Consider the following 23,825-nt stretch of genomic DNA (forward strand, 5'->3'; position numbering starts at 1 on the left):
CAGAGGGGGGGAGGCTGTTATCGTTGGCAGACCGACGTCTGCAAAACTCGACTTGCTCGTCTGTTGATTCAGCCGCGGATTTGTTTCTTTCCGCACCATTTTTTTTTGCCTCCTTCCCTTTTGTTTTTATTGTTCTTACCATGATTTAAAAAAATAATAATAATAATCAAAGAAATCTTTGATTCTCCAGATGGATGATGAGCAAAAGCTTCAACGTGCTGGCCGAGAAATCCCAACAGACGGGGTCTCCGAAAAGTTGGTTTAAAAATAATAAAACAATTGAAAGTTGGTACTGTGTGTTGCGGTTGCGTCAATTGGCCATCAGCTCTGCTCGCATGAGTCCCTCATTGCGACTATACATATAATACTATAGTCCCCTGTCTGTGCCATTATCTCGCCAACGGACAGGCACACACGACCGTATGCTGGTTCATAGAACAGCCCACTATCCATATCCACACACAATAAAAATGGGGCAGAACGGCGTAACGGGCCAACTTGGATTCGTTTTTGTTATGGAAAGGAAGAAGGGAGGAGGTACTTGGCAGATCGTTACAAAAAAACTGGATGATGATGACGACAATGATTCAACCAAGGGGGAAAAAAAAAAATGGGGGATTCTGGTGTTTTTGTGTGTGTCTTGAGGGCAATCTTGGAATAGGCAAGGATTTTTTGTAGGTTTTTTCTAACAAATATTTCCTTTGTTTCTACACTAGCGCCGTCGTCATCAAGAGGACAATGAAAAATGGAGGAAAAAGATCAAAGTCAAAAGAGCAGAAAACGAAAAACAACAAAAACGAAACAAACAGGAGGGAAGAACATGAAAGCAAATGACAACCAACGTAAAGACGTGAACAGAAAGTCCTTATTTGTTTCATCATCAAAAACGAGCAAAAAGAGGAACGAGGAAATAACAAACAAATTTTGTGTTTAGTTTTTTTAAAATACAGAGTCAAAATAGAAAAACCAATTGATCTGCTAAGAAACGTGGCTCTAAGTCGCTTTCAAAAAAAAAATGTTTTCCATGCGTGACACATCATGTGTCGCGTCATCCCGTTATATTCAAATTCGTTTTCGTGTCCTCTATGACCATCCCACTTAACCCATTCGGCACTAGGGCGTCACTCGACTCGAGTCTGTGACTTTGTTCCCAACAACATCACAAAAACACATCGTCAATTCCAATTTTCTGATCTCATCCGATTGGCCGTCCGACTCCCCCCTTTTTATTTTTGATGTACAGGCAAAAAGAGCCTACACCGACTTATGGCGTACACAATGACTAATACACTCCACTACACTCTCTACGTAGAGGTCGCTACTTTTATTCGATTTGAAGGGGATTTCCATACTAGATAGACGCACAGGCTATATAACGCCAGCACGTGACTGATTTCACACCGACATTAGTTATGCATCGACTTTTCGTCTTCTCCCTCTTTAACTTTCCCTGAAAAAAAAAAAAAAAACCCAGCGGCAAAGTTCGAAGTTAAAATCGCGTCGTCTGCTAACTAAAAACAAACTAGGCCAGAACTCAACGGCTTAAAGCTGTAAAAAGTGACACGTATAACGATTCAATGTTTTTTGTATTAACATCGTGGAGAATCTCACCGATTTGAAGGTATATACGATCTTTTACTGTTAGTATAGCAAAATGAAAAGAAAGGGGGGGACGTAACGAGAAAACTTTAGAGTCAAAAGTTTTCGAGATTCAATTAAAGATTGGAGAGCACACCAGTGCAACAAAAGAAAAAGGTTGTCTATTTCAAAACCTTACAAGTTTTTTTGCTCGATTTGTTCTCTAGTACAAACACGTACATTCAAACTTTGATTTCACAGCCGTACACAGACTGCTGACTTTTGTTGTGTCGGCCATTCGTCCTAGAAAACAAAACAAAAAACCCAAACTCAACAAATTGTGGGGTTGGTTGGGGGGCTATATCGTGGAATAAGAGCCAAGGCAGGTTATAAACCTGCCTCGTTGCATCAACTGGCCCGACCTCCCCACTCCATTTCTTTAACACACACACACGTGAAAACGGGGCCAAAGACGAGTGAGTGGGTAAGGGCAGTCACATATAATTTTCACTCGATTTCATTTGACAAGAATCCTTGTATTTTATGCCACGTTGGCCGGGGCCAGCCGCAACGCCCTCTGCCCCTCCATTCTCACTCTTTAACTTGCTATCTGTTCAAAGTTTGTCCATGTGTGTGCACTCACCGATAGGTTTCCACGGCTCGTCCGTCTCCCAAAATGTGTGCCATCCCTTTTTATTTTTCGTTAACCGTTGCACACACACGCACACAAAAAGAAAGAAAGGAAGAAGAAGATATATAACATCGGCCAAGAGGAGAGAAAAAAGGGACAGAAAAAGTGAAAGATGCTGCTGGGCAGCCATCCAGCAGAAGTCTACGACCAGTTCAGACTCATAGTTTCTTTTTTTTTTTGTGTGCTTATAGATTTATTTCTATGACTTTTCTTTTGTTCTTAAATGATCTTAACCTTTTTTTTTTTTGTTTTTTTGTTTTATGTGTGTGGTGAAAGAAGGGCTGGTCCTATCCTGAAAAAAAAGAAAAGAAAAAGAATTGCAAGTGTAGACGCTGTACGTCACGCCAGGACAAACAATTGCCCCACATCGCAGACGGGCCGTGTGTTTCCTATGGATATAACACGGCGTCTATTATCATAGCTTTACAACACAGCCCTAAACTGTTCGCCTAAATCTATATACATTTTCGGAGAAAAAGAGAAAAAAACCGCTAGCTGCGGGATAGTTATGCAGAATTGGCGTCTCCGCTGTTGTGTGCCGTTAGTTCCCCCCCACCTCCTTCAACAACATTAGACCCGACATGACCATGCATCACATTCGGCTCTAGAGATGAGCCCATCACCGCCATTTGTTTATAAGGCTTTTCTGCAGTCCAATAAAGAACAAAGACTTCAACATGGCACGCAGCAAAGTAAGGCGAATTTCGTTCAGTTTCTTGCGTCCAATCGCGAAAAGAGATGCAATTTTCAGTTCTAGAAGAAAATTGCATTTCAAACGTATTTGACTTTGCCCCCCCGCAATTATTATTTGGATCGCTTAGAGGCGAGTAGGTTAGTGACGATGTGCAATCCAATCAGTTCGTCTTTACGATATTTCTGGATTGTCCTAAACAAAAATTTTATTTTTCGGGGGGGGGGGATAACGAGCGACTGTTATGGTGATGAAAACGATTGCAACAAAAATTGCAATCCCCCTTCCTAAAGAAAACGGGGTTCTTGGCAACGTGTCATTTACTACTCACACACACGCAGTATATAGGGACTCGAATTTAAAAAAAAAAACAAACTGGGACATCTTGTTTGACGAAAAAACAGTCGAGCCGCCGGAAACTATATACGGCCAACTCATTAGCGACCCTAAACTTTGGCATTCAAACTGATAAAACACTGGCATTCGTCAACGTAATATAACAGCGGATATACGTATAAGGGCAAACTTAATCGCTTCAAACAAAAAATCGTAGCAAACTTTATAATGGATATGTAAGAACGCCTTAATTAGAGCAAAAAGGGACACTTGCTTTACGCTCTCGTGTGCATCTTCTATTTCATCTCTTGTGTTTTGATTTTCAACATTTGTTCGAGTTGCACGTGTAGAAGCGATCTCCATTTTTACGTCCTCGTCGATTTGCACCTGAATATTTGCTACACTTTCTGTTAAGGATGTTGCAGACTAATATTTAAAATCTCGACCAAAGTTGAGGAGAAATTTCAATAAGAGGAAGCGAAAAGGGATGGGGCTTCGGCTTTTGTTTTGTTCGAAATCAAGTTGTCGGGGTGACCTCAACGTGACGTGGGGCTGAGTTGAGCTGTCACGCAGACACACCTGTCAGAAGCGTACGGTGCTGTATATGTAGTTTGATTACGGGACTTAGTTATATAGTCCTATACGCACGCACAGCAGACAAAGTTGGAGAACATGTGTTCAACTAGACGCCAATTAGAATAAGCCGGTAGGGTTCTGCAGTTGGGTTTCTTTTTTCTTTTTTTCTTTACACATGTGCGGACGTACGATTGTGTCAGTTTTTCCTAATTCGGACGACGACAATAAAAAGAAAAATGTTGGGTCATTCACCACTTGTCCCACATTTGCGTGTCACATTCACGCACGGGTCACTGTGCCCAGCACGGAATCCTGTTTGCGTCTAAAAAGCATTAAAAAATTATGCATATCATTTGTTTGTCCAAAAGCGGATCACACAAGAAAATAGAGGATTTGAATAGGCTATACTTTCATTTCTAAAAATAGCCTCTCTCGTTTTTTTTTTTAATCATTGAAAGTGGTGTGTAGATAAAAACCTGTTTTTTTAAGTGCCGAAAGAAAAGAGAGAGAGAGAGAAAAAAACAAGTCGATCTCTCAAATTCAGAGTTAAAAGTAGAAGCGCATCACACAAAAAAGAGACAGGCATAGAAAAGGAAGAAGTCGATGATTGATGAAGCCGTCAAAGGAGAAAATGAGAATCGGCGGTACATTAATGACATCAAAACTGTGGGAGAGGCAAAAAAATAAAAAATAGGTGACAAACACTGGCGCCATTTAACAGATGGGGCAATGCGTTATATCGGCCATAAGTGCGCAGCGAGTAAACGCGTGAGGACAACAACACACACACAACTCACACAGAACAGAAGGGCTTAAAAAAAAAACAGAGAGAAAAGGCGGCCGAATGCAGGGAAGAAGCACAGACGTAGACAGAGTGGCCTCATCGTAACGCCAACATATGCGCGGGCTGCTGTTTAGTGAGGCTCCTAAAAGCGCCATACACACAATCATCTCTTATAATTTATTTATTTTTGCTGCTGCTGCTGCCTTATAGTTTAAATCCCTTCCCTCCCCCTTTGGTCCATGTACGGTCTGTGTTTGTCCTTTGCGTGTTAGTGCGTTGTACGGCCACTTGTCCATCTAAATAGACACGCATCCACTGGTCTGCGCTAAAAACGCGTTTTCAAAGGCCAGCATTGGTTTTGTTTTGTTCACGTTACGGATGTTAGCACCTGCTGCCGGGGGGGGGGATCCGTCGCTGCACCTGACGGGCGAACAAACTTGGCTGACGGGAGGTGGGACGGCCTCGATCCATACGAGCTGTTTAGTTACATTAGAGGACAGGAATGCCAATGTATCTCATTTCCACGAATCTCTGGTCCCGACCTGCATGTCAACAAAACTAGCGCGACAACTTGACAATATCAAATCGAGTTATTTGATGCTAGAAAATGGTGGAAAATAGAAATAGGGAATGGGGAATATACGTTTCGATATCTCATTATTATTATTTTTTTTCTTTTTCCCGAGAAAAAAATCGTCAACCAAAGTTGATGGGGTTTGTTGAAATGGTCTAAGTGTATAGTACATACCACTGAATGTCATCCGGGTTGCCTATTCTTGTTTCTGCTATTTTAATAGACTTGGGTAACGTACGTGTATAGACCCCATTCTTCTGGTAGTCGTGGCAATTTCCGCCTTCTTTCAACCTCATTTCTCCTCCAAGAAAAATGAGATGAAAGAAAAAAGAATTAAGATCAATTCTTTCGATTTTGAGATGTGGCGTTATAGTACTAGCCTCCCGCAAGTTCTCGTTGAGTGAAACAAAAGAGGAAGTAAAAAAAAAAAATCAGGAAATATACAAGGCGTGAAGAGTGCTTTTCGGGATTAGAGGGGACGAGATCTGTGGCTGTAATAAATTAGCGTTGCGAGCTTTTCACACTCTGCGATCGACGGCTGTACACGAGGTGAGACCTACGCACAACAAAAGTGCGGGAGGTTGGGGGGCAGCAGCCAAAATGTTTCCGCTTTCCATTTTCTCCCTTCTTGTTTTTAATGACTCGACCACTTTACCGTGAGCTTCCGCAGTTAATGAACGAGGTAAAAGTGTTTCAAACATGACGGACGAAGAGCTTGTAGACTAGGCCGAAGAGCTTTGAATTGATCTTTAAATAAACCGGAGAGCGTCAGAACGTGGAAAGTGAGAAATAAAGAGGCTACTCAATTTTGATCAACCAAAACACGGAAATCTAAACAAAAACTTGAGTGTTTTTTTCCATCACCAACTAGAGCGTCAATATTGACGTGAAATTCAACCAGGGATCTTCGTCAGAAGGAATTGTGGGGAGATGTTTACGACGCATGGCGACTCTTCTCCTCAAGGCCGCATCAATGGCGGTTGCATCACTACTAACGCGCCCCTCAACATTTCTTGATTTTCCCCAATTTCAACGCTTAGATTAATGAAGCGATTTTTTACAAGGACTTTCAAAACCCAAATAAAATCACATCAAAACATTAAATTGCTAAAAAGCAGATTGTAATTCCCCTTAAAAGGAAATTGAAATTGAGCTAAACGAAATATCTTGTAACGTTTCGCGTGTGCGTCTGACGGCATTTTTTGTGTATTTTATTTTTTCCCCGTTCTGTTATCGCACAAGTTGAAATGGTGGTGTACAAAGCGTCACACAAGGCTGGCTATTCATCGATTACTGCACAGCGAGACGTTGAATGGCGAGTGGAAGTTGCCAACTTGTCATCCGCACGAGAAGTTTCGGCTGAAAAACAACGGCGGCGAAAGACATGGCATATCAATGGCAAAAGAAAAGAAGCAAACTTCTCGTCTTCTGGCATACATAAGATCCCCTCTTCGCTATTCCCCAACCAAATAAGAAATGATAAAATATCAGGAAGTAAAATAATAAAAAATGAGAAAAACAAATATGCAAATGTTTCGAAACATAAAAAAGAAAGAAAAATACTAAAAAATAAAGGGACGCTGAGTGCGCGCGTATAAACAGCGTAGAATTGGTTAACAACCGGATAGGGAGCTTTTGTGTAAGCCAAGACCCGAGAGAATCGTTCGGAAAACACGCAACCACATCCTTTGGCAACGCTCAAAAGAAACTCAAACGGCCATAAATGGGAAATTGATCAAATAAAAAATTGAGCGAAAACTTTGGGAATCGCCAACGCTCTGCGGATGATTAAAGAGGATTCCCGACAAAAGATTGTAATCTAGAAATGCGTGAGCGCTTTTGATATAGGAATTGCCTGGTGAAAATGAAAAGAGTTGACGCGTTTCGCAGTTCTCGTAGTTAAATTAAAGCCAGACATTCTTTTTACGTAACCTTAAAAAAAGAAAACAATAACAAAAATACGCGTAGCTAGAACGAAGGTAAGAAAAAGAAAACAAGTTGAAGGAAATCAAAGCTGGAGACTGTCTACGAAAATAATTAATCTGTATAGAAATCCGTGTCAACGCTCTGAAAACTTTCTGATATACAATAGACTGTAATTATCCGACTTGTCGGTCTGTTCATCGGGGTGTTTGCCTCGTTCCACAGTTACGAGGAACATAATACGCCTCCATGATTGGAATACCTTCCTCTAATTTCCTTAAAGAAAATAGAAATTAAGAAAAGACATTTCCTTTCATTTTCATGAGTCTTGCTATTTTCCCTAACATTATTAACGACTTTCCCCAAGAAAGAACACGACCCATCCATCCATCCAACAGAGGCAGCACCGGTTATGTAGAGAGAACCACCAGAAATGTTCTTCGCTTATAAATATATTCGGCATCACGTCGTTTTTGCTCGTTCGTCACCGTGGAAGGGATGGTCGAGCGTCATAGACATGGTTATACGCTCACATGAAAGCACATGATGGGGACCGAAGAAAAGAAAAGAAAAACCCACGATATGTAGAACTCACTCGACGTGAAAAGAAAAGAGAGGGAAACCGTATTGCGGTTGCTGTGTAGATATTGCGATGCAGTCAGCAACCGTCAGCCGAGATAATGAACGATCACATCCGCTAAATCTCGATCAATAAATGTAATGGCAGGGCAGCGGATGAGAGGGGCGAGTTCCACGTATACCGCTTGCAATGGGCAAAATGCAACAAGGAAGAGCAAATAGAAAAGAAAAAGAAAGAAAGGAAAAAGACCGGAATAAAATTGACTCTCTACGACCACTTAACACTGATGGCAAATTGAAGAGGCATTAATCGATAGCTTTTAGCAATCAAACTGGCCAATGATAACAAACGCATTTCAGTCTGATCTTTCCGTTTGAAACAAATCAATAGGAGAAAGGGCTTTTGAATGTTTTAACAGCCAAAATTTGTGTTTCTCATTTGTTATCTTTTTGCATGTGTGTGTGTGTGTGTGAGGGGGATAGATCGATATTGGACGAGATAGTTTTATATCGGGACAAGCAAAACTTTCGTTGCTTTCGCCAGACAACTGTGTTCTCGCTGACTCACCGCTGATCTACTATCTCGTCGATCGAAATCCGATCATCTACTTACGTAATTTAAAAGCTAATTTCGCAGAAAGGTTTTATATAGTTCTCTCTATTTCTCGCTCACTAACCGAACTTTGTGAAAAATATAAATAAATGACCTCCTAAATGTCGCGCTAATTTGTCTGACGCGTCTATTTTCGCCTTGCGAAAAAGAAAAGAAACGCGTGGCCTCTTCTTCTAATTTCGTTTTCAGAGGATTCCATATCCACGAGAATAAAAGGTGGTACACGTCAACGAGTGCATCCTAAACTTTCGACCTTTGCCTGCTCTTTCCTATTTATTCAATACCTTTGTCCGCTTTCTTTTTTTTTGGGGGGGTGGAGTTCCTCTTTGTCATTCTTTGCAGTGTGTGAGTTAGCTGTTGTCGGGAGATGAAAGAACAGCAATCTTCATAGAGAACCGGCCCGTCCACTCCGTTGTGCGTGACGGACTGATGGATCTGTCGGAAACGTTCCGAAAAAAAAACAACAAACAAACAGTTCCCCCAACACCCTTTTCTTTTATAGATAGATAAGAGATCCATCTCCTCCTTCTTGCCTCCCCCCAATCCAGCCTGACTCCTCGTTTCTCGAGCTTTTGATTAACTGCCATTCACTTCTTTTCGTTTGCTCCATTCTACGTATAACAGGGCAGGGCCAGTTTGGATTGTTATTATTATCTCCCTTCATTTGTTTCTTTTTTAATGTGCAACTCAACGGGGGGGAAACACAAAAAAAAAAAATGACCGCGTATACGTAATGATGGGGGCAGGTCAACGAGTAATAACCATCTTGTTTTTTTGGTTTTTTTTTACAGCATGGTTGTCTGTTATTATCTATACGTATTATATAGGTCGTTAAATACACCGTAACGTCAAATCCATCATCAACTCTATAGCCACTCCTGCTGGATAATTACATTAGGAAAGTAACCGTTGGGCAAAGTCGGAGTTGTTCTTATTTTGTTTTCTTTTCCAATCAACAAAATGCTCAAGTGTAATCGGATCAAAAGCCAAAGAAATCAAATTTAATATTTCTGCTGTTTTATTTTTATTTTTTAGGTTTAAGGTAATCAGACAAAACGGTGTCAACGTATCTCTCTCTATCCGTGTCGTGCCGAAAAGGCTATAAGAAGACGCTGGGAAAACGCGTTGGGTCGAGTGCATCACGGGGGGAGGCCAAAATAGAAGGACGTGATGGAGAGATACGACCGACATCGATGACAGCCAACGGCCACGACTGCCGTCCAAACAAAAAGCGACGAACAAAAAAGAAAGGGGGGAAATCCAATAGACATCAAAGTAAAAAAGAAAAGCCATGGAAACGTGATCGCAGTCCAGCGATACTAAGACCAGGCGATCATCGCTATACAGACAAATTCGTGTGTCTCTCAATCCTGACATGAAACAACGATAGGATCTACTTAAATGGAAAGTTGTAAATTTGCTTAAAACTTCACTGTGCGATATCGATCGTGTTCTTCGATTTTAATGCTGAAAACAAAACAAAAATGTGTGTTTGATATGTACATTACGATGCATCGGAGCTATTTACGGGCGGATGCTTAAATTTTTGTGACGTTCGTTTGATTAATGTCATGGGCTTTGTTAAGTCAAATTGACTTGAAGCTAAAAGAGTATGTGATGTTGGGTTTATGTCATCACTTTCATGGGTGATTTTCTACATGCTGCCTATCCTAAAAATGATCGCCTATCCTCTACACTTACAGCTGTGTCCTTGCAAATTACCTGCAGCTGTGGAATTTCTAGAGTTGTGGAACGGTAAATTACTAAAGAAAGGTCATCCCTGTCTCCTGAATGCCACAGTTTTTTGCCCCATCCTTATGTCATCGTGTGACATTCAAACGTATCAATTTCAGTTCTCTATAATCTTCCACCGCAGTCACAACGTCAATCGTGCAAGGCTGGTACTCTAGTGACTCCCTCTGCCATTCGTATTTCGACTTCGTGTTGATTTCGATTGTGCAAATCAACTTAAACCAGATGTGAGTGTTTCTATTTTTATCCAATGGGCATTCTGTGTGTGTGTGTGTTTTTTTAATCTTATTATTTCCTGCACATTTGAACGTAGAAAATTCTCTTTTGTTTTCAATCATGTTTTTTTCATTACATAACCTCTAAGGGTTTTAAGATTGAGTTTAATTGACACTTGAACAGTTTAATTTTAATTTTGTTAATCTCTGTGTCTTCAAAAAAATGTGTACAGGACAAAGTATAGGGTTTGATAGATCGTTGTTTATCTACTAACCTTTGCCTCTTGATTCAGGCCCGTTACGCTTTTCAGCTTAAGGACATGTTTGATTGAAACTGACAGAACGGAATGGAGAAGCCTTCTTGAGGCTGTTTTTGCAAAAGAGGCAAGAATTCGCAAGAAGATTCTTCTTCGAGAATTGTTCTGCCCAGCAGCGTCACTCCAGCTCGTTACGGTCGGCTAGATTTCAAAGTGAGGCTTCAACCGACTACGTCGTTGAATGAAGGTCAGTGCAGAAACTAAACTTTACCTGTGTCACATGGAATTGGTAACTCGTCTGAGTGCCAGTATTGCGATTCAAAATGGAAGTAAAGCGATGCTTAAAATATTAATGGCGAAACACAAGCCAAAATCACAATTGATCCTGGATGTTTGGATATGTTAAGCGTGGTATAACTTTGCGTGCAAAAATAAAAAAAAATAGGGAAAGTTTTGCCCTCCAAGTTTCACTTTTAATTGTTGTAAATGTGCGCAAAAAAAAGTTTCGCGGATACGCAGGTAACACGTGAGGGCACTACATGGTGAGCGTGACGCACTTCCTTCCGTCCTCTGGATATGGTTGCCATGTTTAATGCAGGGCTTTTTCCGTATACGAACGTGTTCATGTCCCTGTTAGAATTTGCCTATCCGTCGAGTTTGAAAAAAAAACATCAAGGTCTCGTCTGCTGTTCGTTTGTTCTTGTGCTGACTGGTGTCCAATTATCCGCATTATATACGTATAGGGAAGACTATAGGTGGATAATAGAATTATATACCCCCTTGTTAAATATTAAACGTCGGTACAAGCGAAGATTTAGAAGCCAAACAAGCGATGTTCCATCGTGTGTCACCGAGTTTTGTCTTTGCTATTGGCAATGAAATGTTGATGAGTATTTACTTGGTTGATCGTTTATATCCTTTGATAAAAAAGCTTTCGGTAGATTGATGGGAAACTAGCCAAGATGGAAGCAAACTGATGGCCGTCAGATCACCTCCCGTTCTCTGTTTTATATTTAGACGTTGGTGAAGGCAAGGCTCGTTGGGCTTTGTGGCCTTTAATTCGTTGTGGCATCTACGACAGCTCACCTTGAAGGTATCAATGGTTTATTAATGCATCCAATAGAGTTGCTGTAAGCTCTAATCGGGGGCTCAGCTCTTAAATATTTGAATAAAAAGGGAAAGCATAAGCGTCTAATGCACACAACAAATACCACAGCTCGTCTATAAGCTTCTCCTGTCATCCGTCGTATATTTTTTTTTTCTCCCACGGATCATCTGATATGAAGTATGTGATAGTTTTTGACAAAGACCTTTATACCATCTGCGACGTCGGTGCAACTGCATTATTTACGCCTTTTGTTTTGTTTATCACGAGCATTGATTCTTTTTTTTTCGTCGGTCTTTCTTTATTTATTCCCTGTTTCACGAGAGCTGTCCCAATGTTTGGCACTCAAATGCAAAAAGAAAGAAACGCAAAGTTCACCAAGTCAAATCAATTTTAAACGTGGAATGGACTTCTTTGTCCAAGTGCACTGGCCATACGAATCTCTTCACCGGCTTTATTTGCTTATCGATTCAACTTGTATTAAGAAATTTCTTTTTTTTAATACATTTTTTATGATTCTTTTTGCTTAAATTCTATCTTACAATGCCTTTTAATTTCTGATAGCCAGCACCAATTTTGTTGAACGATGTCCCTCTTGATAGTAACACAATCGGTCACTTTGGGTCCGTCAAATTACGAACAGAAAGAGAACCAATTTGGGTACGTTTAGACGAGTAAACAACTTAAGTATAGGGACTATATATCTAGAAATCCAGGAGTGGGTCTCGTTTTGATGGCTACACGAAAATCATATCAGACTTAAATCTGTAAATCGATTAATTGCATCGTGAAACCAGTCAGGTTCGGAGAACTTGCGAATCAGTAGCCTTGTCAGTCATTTTCAAACTAAATGTGAAAAAAAAGAGGTTAAGCCTTGTACGCAATGATCTTGGACGTTCATAACCCGTCGGCTAACTTTTGTGGTGTACGTGCTTTGCAACAGATGCCAAATAAGCTTCTTAACGAAGCCCACCCCCCTCGTCGTCGAAAACAACGATTTTTTTTTAAAAATCATTCTGTAAACATATCTTGTACTTAAATCGATAACTTGAAAACAAACGTTACACTGTACAGCTGTAACGAGTCAACGTTTTGCACGCAAAACTGGGCCGTATTCAAATGCCGTGTCGAAGGGGGAAAGAAGAATTCTTTAGGGCTGCTCGACATCGTTGGGCGTCGCAACATTTGTCTGTTGTTTTGTACCGCAAAATGAGGGAGTTGCCAACAGAAAACCGATGTGCGCTAGTTTGGCATTTTCTTTTTATCTTTCGATTCTTTCGACGTGGTTCCACGTATACTCGACTTCTTTCATTTCCTTCTGTTCTTGTCACATCCCCGCATTCGTTTGTTCGTTTTTTCACTTTGGCGTTAGTGCACCGACCACAAAGCAAAGTCTGTCAAATGTCAAGAAATGAAGAGTGTCGAGTTTTTGCCCTATCTAATGCAAAATACGCAAACGGTAGACGTGCAAGTCCCACCCATTTTGACGCACGGGGGAATCCACCAAAACAAGATTACATCCGTCGCTCTCGTTTCTTTTTTCTTGTTTTCTTTTTTTTTCCCTTTCAGTTCTTGTTGCGGCTCATTCGCATAACGAATTGTCTCGGGATTATGGAGGCTGAACGCAACACTTTGACTTTGATCGTTTGGGTATATCCTTTCGTATCCGCCGTAGTATATCATGGGCTATGCTATAACGTTATAATTGAACCATAGAATCGATCTAACGAAGAACACGCGTTTGGTTCTTGGTATAGTCTCTTCTTTTTTTTTCTTCTTCCATTCCATTCCATCGCGTTGGCAAATTGGGATACAGCACGCGCCGGAGCAATTTGTTGGAACATCGTCGGGCGTGAACGTGTTAATGCGGACCCCGCTTTCTTGTCTTATTTTTCTCCGCCGGCAGTTCGGCTTCCCTTTTTTTTTCATAGGGAAGGTCATGTTATCGTTACTTAACGACAAGTGGTTGCCTGTGTTTAGCCACTGGATAGAGCTCTTTCCATCTCGTACATCTTCAAAGCCCTTTTCCGTGTTTTTATCTAGTTTTGTTGCTTTTGTTTTTTTCCACTTCGCAATCCTTTTCCCCATCCGCAACATCCGTCGACGCCTCTGATGCTTTATGTTTACAGATTCCACCAAATATAGTCGGCCTGTTTCTTTTTTGACTCTGACGATGGGAAATAGAAACCCTTATTTCATTTCTTGCGGGCGCAGCGGCGGAACTGAACGAACGAGAGCAGCTATATAGCCATAACATGTTCATCTTGTTTTTGTTGCTCGATGCCTAAAGGGAAAACGAGGGCAAAAAGGGCACCGAATACGGGCGGACGACGGAGATGTTTTGGGCTATCTAAGCACACACACACACACACAAAAGAAGAGAAAAGCAATCATTTTTCTTTGCCTCAAATTAGCTGTACGGAACTATAGGAGTATAGTGTGTGTGTGTGAGTATGTTGCCTTATCGATCGGGCGAGTTTAAGTTCTGCTCCGGCATTCCTTTCGCTCTCTCAAGCCCATTCCAGTCCACCGACCAATCTGACGACGACAACACCGCACGACAGACGAAGAAAATTCTTTCACTCTCGAACGAATTCTTGCCTTCGTTTCTTACTTAACCCGATTTTGAAATGGAGAGATGGTTGGTAATCGATCAAGCGTTCACAAGAACTTAATGTAAACCAGAGTTTCTTTTATTATTTTCTTTTTTTTTTTAGTTCTCGTTTGACGAACGCGCAACGACTTTGCAACTGGAGCTACACGAAATGATTTCACGGCGATGCGATTTCAATCTGGAATAACAGGAAGCTGTCGGGTTTATCGTCGTTCAAATATTTTTTTTTTTTTTCGGGTCGTCTCGTTTGCTGGTTTTCAATCGACTTTACTGCCGCTAGAGCACTCCAATGTTTTTGTTGTCTTTTGCCCCATCCAATTCTTTCATCGCGATTTTTTTTTTTTATATTGAAATGATGGTGAAGCTATACGACATTATTTGCCCGACATTGATGGATCACCGTGCGCATAAAACAGAAAATACTTGCTTTAGGATCCATATACAAGTAGCTCTATGAGGGTGGAAAAAAAAGAAAGAAGCAAAATCGAAAGGAGAAGAGTCGTTCCCTACGAATCCGGCCTCAGTGCCCCGGACGGGCTGAATGGATGCAACCGAAGACGCGGCGGCAAAAGACAGCAAACCTTTTATTATTATTTTTTTTTTCCCTCAAGTAGATCCCACTATTCTTGGATGTCTTTCTCTTTTTTTTTTTACGACGGTTTTCGACAGTCATAAAGACTTTTCTTGCTACTTCCGCAAGACTTGGCTGCCGTATAGTGAAAAATCCAACGATTTTTGCCTTAACTTTCTTATCTGCCCATCTTATTCCCCCTGTCTACTTTTTTATCCAACCATACAGATAGACAGGGTAATCGTATAGATGAACGGAAAGAGAGCTGGCAGGAAAGCGAGAGAGAGGGTCTTTTGTATTTGTTGCTGCTGGCGCATCATCCGCCGATTCAGCAACTCGTTCAAAAATCCACTCGAGTCATGTGTAATCAGATTCAGTTTCCGCAGTTACAGAAAGGCGACCGTCAATGCCGGCACGAGGAGAACTATAGACGAAAGGGAAAAAAGATGAGCAAAACTGAATTCTCTATACGTACATATTCGTACACTCGATCTCTATTTCCAACGTGTTTTGCATGATTCTTGTCTAGCTATCCAAAGTTTCGTTTTTCAAAACCCATCTTTTTTGATCAGTCTGCTGCTCGCAGAAGGTTTAATGTTCACGTCGTATAGTCCGTCAACAACTTTACAGTTACCAATAGCACTCAACGCCAAATGGATGTACAAAAGAACGATGCATTTGCATATTCTTGCCGTGAAAAAAAAGAAAAGAAACAAAACAAAAAACAGTGGAAAACACTTCAACCGCAAGAAAAGGGAAGCCCGGGGGAAAGATGTCTGACGCCGTGGACATGTGATTGATCGATACCTGTACTAGCCTCTCTGCATTGATTCGTTTGAAGAAGGTCAACGTGCCAAACTAAACGTCTGATGTAGTCAATTACTCGCAAGGAGTGTACCGCCAAAACCGTGAGGAAGCAAAGATGAATCGCGCTGCAAAGTAAGTACTCCATCCTAGTTATCCTTGCGCTGCCTTAGACGAAAGTGGTTGCGCTATAGCTATCAATATCTAATAGAAGTTGGCGAGTTGGCAACCGTGGCATTGGCCCGAAAAGTTTCGAACCCTTTTAGCGCTGCTTCGGGTTTTTGTTTGTTTTTTTAAATATTTTTATTTGGTTTACGTTTGGCGGTGGAAGAGTAAACATTGTAAAATCCGGTAAAATCGAGTTGACGCTATTGGACTATTGGCCATCTGAGTCCTATAAGGTGGTGCGTGAGAGAAAGAGCCTGCGAAACAGACAGGAAAGAGAATAAATAAAGGCTGCGGGCTTTAACATAGTCCGTTGGAAATCCATTCCGGCGGGCCGCATTGGAAAACACTTTAGCCGAACATAATCAAGTAAAGGGACAGAGTGAGAGAGAAGTCCACTCGGACCTACCACTTGGCCATCCCTTGAGTAAAGTCTATAAAAGATTCCAAAGGGAAACAAGTAAGAGATTCAATTGAATTGGGAAAAATAAAATAAATGGCCGGCTTCAAAATACTGGACAAATAAGGACTAGCGAATGGTATAAGAAAAAAGAAAGAAGAAGAAGAAAAAAAAAAAGGGAGACAAAAGAAGAGCAGATAGTCGGCAGAATAAAAATAAATTGCGGATGAGCTCTGGTTTGGGCGACGTGGATTAGCTACGTGGTGAGACGAAAGCTGAAAGCTCCTCCCTTTTAATCGCTGGACGCCATAAATGGAACTGGAGCGTCGAGTCCGGAGACAGCGAGATGGTCCCCATTTGCCAAGATACGACAGCCACAAAACGAAACAACATCGAGGCCATGCAATGCGGCGGAACAGGAAAAGAACCGAAGGCTGTTCACTTTGATACCGCCGAAAAGACAAGTCAACTAATATACTATATTGTAGCCGTCTACTAAATCTATTCCAATGGGCTTATTTTTCGTCTGTCTATTACGTCGTCATTTCAGATTTGCCATCGCAAGGGCTCCAACTGAATCGTTTTCCCAAGAAAGATGGAAGAGAAAATTTAAAAATAAAAGGCATTTTGGAAAAAAAGGGGGAAGAAGAAGAAATGCATTGGCAAGAGGAAAAGGAACAAGTAAAGAATGAAACTTCTAAAAAGCAACGTTCCTTGGTTGATTCCAACTTTTGCTGTTGTTTTTTTTAAATTCAAAATGAATACAAGTAATAAGACATGACGACAAAAGAGAAAGAAGAAGAACAAAATCGATGATGTCATAAGTTCTTTCGGGATTTTTCTTCTTTTTCATCGACGACGGTAAACAGGACGAAGGAACACAGTGAAAGTAAGTTGCAAAGCTCAGGAAGGACATAATCGACGATGGATGTACCTTTTTTTTTTGCTCCTTCCTGCTAGGGTTTGTTTATACGGGCTACAGCTTTTTATTCCATGTATAGTACGATAGACATGTTCTGTATGCGAGTAAAAAAAAAACTGCTATTGGAAGTGTTTAAGAACGATATAGGTTCGCAAAAGGCTACATCCAGCCGTCTGCAAGGAGAACAAGATGGACTTTGTCATTTCCGATTCTCTTTTTTTTCTCCACCGTTTGTCCCCTTTTTTCTTGGCATACTTTCCTCTTCTTCCCCTGCCCGTATGTTCACCATATCGACGACATGGCCAAGACATGTCTTCACTTCAGTGTCACCGAATATGTATACTACACGTACAGCACGCCAACCATTGTTGTGTCCCATTTCCTCTGTTTTCGTTCAATATGTTACACAATTGCTGCCTACGCCTCAAAAATTCTTTGGCTCTTCCGTCACGTCATTGGGTTCTGATCTATTTTCTTTTCGTCTGCCTCCTTTGTTTTGGGGCCACGTTGTTGTCAGTCAAGGACGCCACCAGCCCCAACTGTCTGCGGTCCAAAGCGATCTTGCTGATTAAGGAGACACGAGTGTTTGTAAATCATTTAACTCAGGGGCGTGATGAAGTTAGGAACGAGGTGGCTCCATTGTTTTGTGAGAATGTAATGAAGAATATAGATATATAGTACACTCGGGGAATCTCATAAATTGCTCAGAGCGTGGAGCAAAGTCGTGTTCGATCTAAAAGACAATCCGAAAGTTGGACAAGTTTTAATTTCATCCAGGCATACTAGAATGTCCCTCGTTCCTTGCATAAGCATGAAGCTTCTTAAACTCGTTTGATATCGATAACAAGGGAAAAGCTTGTCCTATCCTCCTGGTTTGCTATTTGATTCACTAATTTCCTGACGATATAATCTTTCTCAATCTGAATTTACCCAGTAAAAACTTGGGGCATGAATACTTATTGTTCAATTCATGATACTTGATTGAACAACCACCATCTAAAAAGGTGTATCTACAAAAACAAAAGCAGAATTGAAATTAAAATAATCAGCAGCAAAGATCTTTCAGCTTCACGGCATACAGAACAGCCATTATGCCCTGTACCAATCTTTATTACCCGTCAATTCTGCTATTCATTTTTTCTTCGCCAGATCTTCTTTACGCTTTTATACGTCTCATTGTTTATTTTCAATTCGGTAGAAGTCATTTTTATCCGCTGAAGCTCTAGTAGCGGGAGAAAAGAAATCTTCTTGTGCCTATGGCCACGGTATGTTTGAAATTGTATAAAAATATGGGTCTGTTCGAAGATATCGAAACAAATAAATTTCTATGAAGTAACTGTAAAGTACTAAAACAACTACTACGAAAACCACGAAGATGGTGTTTCTATCATCAAATTAATAAACTCCGACAATCACGTTACATCATACACAAAGTTCATTTGGACATAGGGAGGTTTCACCAAGGCAGCACCTTCCTTGGCCTCAAAGAAAGTATAGGATAATGTGATTGATTCAATATTTTCCATACGTGGATCTTCACCGAAATCAGGATCAATGTAGAAGAAGACGGGCATGTCCACCTGATAAAACAAAAGCAAAAACAAGGGCTGTAGGAAACAAAAAGTCAGTGATCATTGATGACAGACTAGCCTGTTCGTTAGGATTTAGGCGTTGTTCCTCAAAACAGAAACATTGAATTTTGTTAAAGTACTGTCCAGCTTCAAATGGTACAACATTATATGTGCTAACTCCATCAATGGGTCTATTAGTTCTATTTGTTGCAGTATAGAAAGCCAAAGCTGTTTCTCCAAGGGCAACCTAAAATGGAGAATTGAATTTGGAAGACATAAATTCACTTTGTAAATTACTATGTATACTTTCAATTCTGCCTGCTGAGGTTTGAAATCCCATGTAAGACTTGATGATGTGTCAGCATTAAACCTGTTCAATTTTAAATTGTTAGTAAAGGCATGTGAAAATATGGTTTAAATAAAACCTAATCTTTAAAATCCTTTTGGAATTAGGAACAATATTCTCCAAGCCTTCAGCACTGTGATTAGCAGACGTTGTTCCACCATAGCTGTAGGACTGAACATGATTTTAATTTTAAATCACACAAATGGTGGCAAAATCAACACTACCTGACAAAACAATCGATAAAGTGGTACTGCTGCATAGCTCAGACCACCTACGAGAACTCCAAGGGCAATTACATAATAAACAGTAGATTTGTTTCTCACTCCGCCCTGATACCGATGTTGATGACTATTACAACAACGAGTAGTTGTGAATGATCTCACTAACGCTTTCGTATTGTGTACAGGTCCACTATTCAGCCATGTTATTCGGAAGCACTTGGAAAGGTTTGGTAACTTTGACGTAAAAGTTAATATTCCAAGTAACATTTTGAGCTGAAGACGTATTCCATAACAGACGATAAATTTCCTTCGGAACTGCTTAACTTGGAACGATTTTTTTGCCAAGAGATGGCGATCAGGGTATTGACGATTCAACTCTGTTTCTGCTGTCGCGCCAGTACTTTTTGGTACTTAGTGTCCTTTTGCATAAACGAAAATAGAAAGTCAAGTTACTCTTGTTCATAACCTCGATATTCATAGTTAATAATATTGCTTTTAATCAAGTGGGTTCAAATTTACATCGTAAAGTTTCTTATCTCGTAAATACGACCCAGCTGTCAAAGAAGTTAGCTACGTTACGTTGCCGAAAACGCGTCGTCAAAGCAAAGGGTAAACGTCAAAAGACAAATTCTTTAGCTAAAGGAATGCTTGGCGTCTTTACATCTATTGGGGGCTGATATACCTGGTATTATTATTATATATATATATTTGTTTTCTAGTACTAACCTTATAACCCCCGGGTTGCGCCAATAGCACTTTGGATCACAAGAATTTCAAAAACGACTCGGATGACGAGAAAACTAATACAGTTTTCAAAATCAACGTTCAATTTTGATTATATTCTGTAATTTATAATCAATTCTAAGAGATGTCCGTTTTTTCAGATTTTGACAACAGTAACGAGGATCATCAAAATCAAGTTTATTTTTGCCTGGGATTTGTAGTTTTTGAAATAAATGTAGAAAACGGAAGATTAAAGTCGTTACGCAAATCGCACTTTGGATTAGAAAAATTTCAAAACGGCTCGGCCGACGAGATAACTAATACAGTTTTCAACATCATCGTTCAATTACGAGTAAATTGTGTCATTTTTATTGGATTCCAAGAGATGTGCGTTTTTGTGGATTTTGACAAAAGTGGGAAGGCAATTGAACGACAGTCACGAAAAGTTTATTTTTGAGCGGATGGGCTTATAATTTTCTAAATAAACACAGAATCATAAAGAACAAAGTTGTTGCGTTAAAAAAATTTTTTTTCTATTAATTACAAAATCAGCTCGGCGGGGGGGGGAATTAATGCTTTTTCTTAAATAATCGTACAATCTTGAGCATAACATCTGATATTTATCGAATAGACCAAGATCGGATGCTGAGTTGCCAAGGCTGAATTCCGACCTGCGGTATTTGTCCTCTCGGGCCCTATAGGAGGGAAATGAAAAATAATATATTTAATTAAGTTGTAGTTAGTTTTATTACAAAATCTTTTGGAATCGTGTACTATACCTCTGTGCTGATATAATACAAAAAATGTTATCTCCAAAAAAGCTGTTATTTTTCCAGGAAACTTTTTGAAAGGTACTTGTTTACAATGTACCTTAGCAGACGTAAAGTGATTGACTGTGACTAGTGACTGTAGTGTCAAACTGTTTTCGTTTTTATGTCATGAGTAGTGTAGTTTGTGATGTCGGTAATGAGTTATTTGACACAATTAGTCTTTTTAAGTTATCTGATTATGCTAAAGGACTTATTCATAAGGAAACAGAAATTTACTTAGAAAAACGTCTGCTTCTTGTTCTACAGTTGTAATACGGGGAGGGGGTGTTGTGGAAAGGTAAACAAGTACCTTTCAAAAAGTTTCCTGGAAAAATAACAGCTTTTTTGGAGATAACATTTTTTGTATTATATCAGCACAGAGGTATAGTACACGATTCCAAAAGATTTTGTAATAAACCTAACTACAACTTAATTAAATATATTATTTTTCATTTCCCTCCTATAGGGCCCGAGAGGACAAATACCGCAGGTCGGAATTCAGCCTTGGCAACTCAGCATCCGATCTTGGTCTATTACGAGAGATGTTAATTTTCGCGGATTTTGACAAAAGTAGACCTTCCCACTTTATAAACAGCGCCATCTAGCGATATCAATAGGAGAAATTATAATTATTATCGATTCTAATCTTCCGTTTCCTTCAAAGTTTTTAATCGATTTTATCGTTTCCAAAAGGCAAGCAGACGAATTTGTGAAAGTAGATTTATCGAGAGATTTGTTGGAGAGGTGTATAGTGGATAGCTAATAAATGTTCAGTGCGTTCCGTTTCAAACATTCTTTCGTTAATACACTGAATTTGAAATTTTTCCGTACCAACCTAAGGGACAGTACAGTATATTTGCCAATTTGCATGTTATTTCTTTCAGTTTTTATTTAATGTCAGACAATGTTTTCATATCTTTAGGTGCAGTTCCTATCCGCAGCCCTACAGTGTGCAAAAATAGACAGTGGGAAAAATCTGCTCATTGTGCTGATCTGCACAATGCTGGCTTCACGTAAGTGACCTATCAACTTATATCGACATTTTGGTAAGTAATTTTGGTTTATATTTGGCTTTCACATGAAATTCTATGACAAATATTTATATTAGTTAAACTGTTTTTGAACATAGGACTACACAGTATTAAAAGACTCTTCCCTTATAAGGAAATTTGTAGTTGAGGACTTTCTTTAGGTGACCCTTTAATCACAAATATTTTCCTGCCTCTTGGAACGTGGAACATAGGATGTCTTGATGCCAACCAAGTGTCATTGAAAGATTGTAAAAAGATGGTTCAGGTATTTGACAAATAAGTAATAATGTCAATAAAGTCACTTTTTTTAGTATTCTTAAATTAGCAGGAAAAAACCTAAAGCTGGAGGATGATTTGGATTTGTTTCTTGTTACTAGTTTTGTAAACAAAGGGTAAATTGGTAAAATGAAACAATACATGACCTATTGCTTTAGATCTATTGTTTTCACAAATGGATATCACCCATGGCTTTGTGGATGGGTTGCCTTGGAAGCTGAAGATTTTGAATCAATCTCCATTTTTGAAAACAATTTATTTAAAGTAATAGCAGAGTAATAGAAAATTCTATTACTCTGGTAATAGGTCACATGTTGTTTTACTTTACCGACTTTATCGTATTCAACAATTTATTATAATATATTTATAATAATTTATTTTTCCCCCTTTAACTTGTGTATTAGTTTGTAAAAATAAGTCTGGCTTAAAAAGTAAGACTTAATTACTAAAATAGATTTCGATAGATGGCAGCGCAGATGCAGATTGGCAGTGCATCTATGTTTTTTTTTGGTCCCGATCTGGCAACGTCAATGCAATTAAACATTCGTCTGCCATCGCTTAACTGAAGGAAGCATGGGTCACCACGAATAATCTTCTGATACGTTGTCCATTTTTTAAAAATCTGTTATTATTTCAATATGGCTTTTCGTAATTCCTTGGGTATTGACACTCTCTAACCAACAAAGAAACTGCCTATTTCACGTTACTTTTATCAATTTTTTCATAGCTGTACATTATTTAATTATAGAGAACATCTTGCCATTCATACGAATGCCTTTGTCTGATCTGATCGTGTCAACATGCTAATTCCCCTTCTTGCCACTGGTCGAAGCTTTTTTGTCAAATTTGTATCTTTCCATTTAAACGTATCTCACACAAGCATTCTGGCATGTGTCAGGATATAGGTAACAGAAATGGCATGGTCCCCTTTGGGTGTTGAGCCTGGCCTACACCCTCCGTAAGTGAAAATGTTTGGCCATGTTATAGCTTTGGCATTATGAAGAATTGTGTTCCTCTATTTGTTATTTTTTTTATTTTTCTGAGGTGTTGGAACAAATAATAACATGGAGGTGGAGCATCAATTTTGGACTTGATTTGTCACCATTGGCTGATTTGGAAAAACAGATTGGTAAGAATGGAAGTAAAGCATCATTAGCAGATCTTCTGTTATTTTTTCTATTTTGCCAGGACCAACCATTTTATTCCCACACTCATTGGAATTTTGGCATGGTAGCTGTTGCAGGACACTCTCCTTGGTTTGTTAGTGAGGTTTCAGAAAGCAGCATTCCAAGAGCAAGAATCTAATTTACTGGCTGTCAACCCAATATAGATTATTTAACTTTGTCTTCTTGCATTGATGGTGAAATTGAATAATATTGAAATTTAAAAGTTTTTGAAGCTATTTGCCTATTAGAGAGAAAGCACATGAGAAGAGTTAGTGAAATGTGTCAACAGAGCAAAATGCAAAACTTGAATTGAATTCAACAAAACTACTTTGAGTTTGCAGTGGCAGAAATTTAAAGTTGGTGGCAGGATAAGGGCTATCAATGTTGAGAATTTGAATTGCAAACTTTAATTTGTTAGGTATAAATACATAAGTAGTTGTTGCCTATATATTACAAAATGATAATTTAAGTTGGCATATCTTGAAATTGGTTTTCTTTTTCAATGCTAAAATTAAATACAAAGACATAAATG

At 39.5% G+C, this 23,825-nt stretch overlaps 1 protein-coding gene and 1 long non-coding RNA gene across 15 annotated transcripts; one reads left to right on the forward strand and one right to left on the reverse strand.

Moving 5' to 3' along the window:
- The first annotated feature begins 1,469 nt into the window (after positions 1–1,469).
- On the forward strand, positions 1,470–23,519 carry LOC116931159. 14 transcript variants are annotated; one of them, XR_004398763.2, is made up of 9 exons: positions 1,470–1,621; positions 2,549–2,961; positions 9,381–10,324; positions 10,606–10,816; positions 21,743–21,866; positions 21,950–22,116; positions 22,177–23,085; positions 23,172–23,256; positions 23,316–23,519. It is a non-coding gene; the product is annotated as an uncharacterized LOC116931159 (long non-coding RNA). The 14 variants fall into 14 exon arrangements; XR_004398760.2 differs by having other exon boundaries at positions 1,480–1,621; positions 2,546–2,961; XR_004398764.2 differs by lacking the exon at positions 2,549–2,961 and having other exon boundaries at positions 1,497–1,621.
- On the reverse strand, positions 18,527–19,618 carry LOC116931137 (cytochrome c oxidase assembly protein COX11, mitochondrial). Its single transcript, XM_032938668.2, has 5 exons — positions 19,292–19,618; positions 19,147–19,238; positions 19,028–19,091; positions 18,801–18,968; positions 18,527–18,730 (listed from the first exon to the last, which is right to left on the reverse strand). The coding sequence occupies exons 1-5, from the start codon at positions 19,553–19,555 to the stop codon at positions 18,563–18,565; spliced, it is 756 nt and encodes a 251-aa protein (XP_032794559.2). The 5' UTR covers positions 19,556–19,618; the 3' UTR covers positions 18,527–18,562.
- Positions 23,520–23,825: the final 306 nt, after the last annotated feature.

The sequence above is a fragment of the Daphnia magna genome, linkage group LG9 (assembly GCF_020631705.1).
Source record: "Daphnia magna isolate NIES linkage group LG9, ASM2063170v1.1, whole genome shotgun sequence".
In the NCBI taxonomy this organism is placed as follows: domain Eukaryota; kingdom Metazoa; phylum Arthropoda; class Branchiopoda; order Diplostraca; family Daphniidae; genus Daphnia; species Daphnia magna.

Bases quoted from the DNA above. Each gene is read 5' to 3' on its own strand.
- LOC116931137 (XM_032938668.2), bottom strand. From the start codon at position 19,555: ATGTTACTTGGAATATTAACTTTTACGTCAAAGTTACCAAACCTTTCC. The intron at 19,239-19,291 runs GTAGTGTTGATT...AATCATGTTCAG, and splicing joins TTTATCGATTGTTTTGTCAG to TCCTACAGCTATGGTGGAAC. The intron at 18,731-18,800 runs GCTAGTCTGTCA...TTGTTTTATCAG, and splicing joins GCCTAAATCCTAACGAACAG to GTGGACATGCCCGTCTTCTT.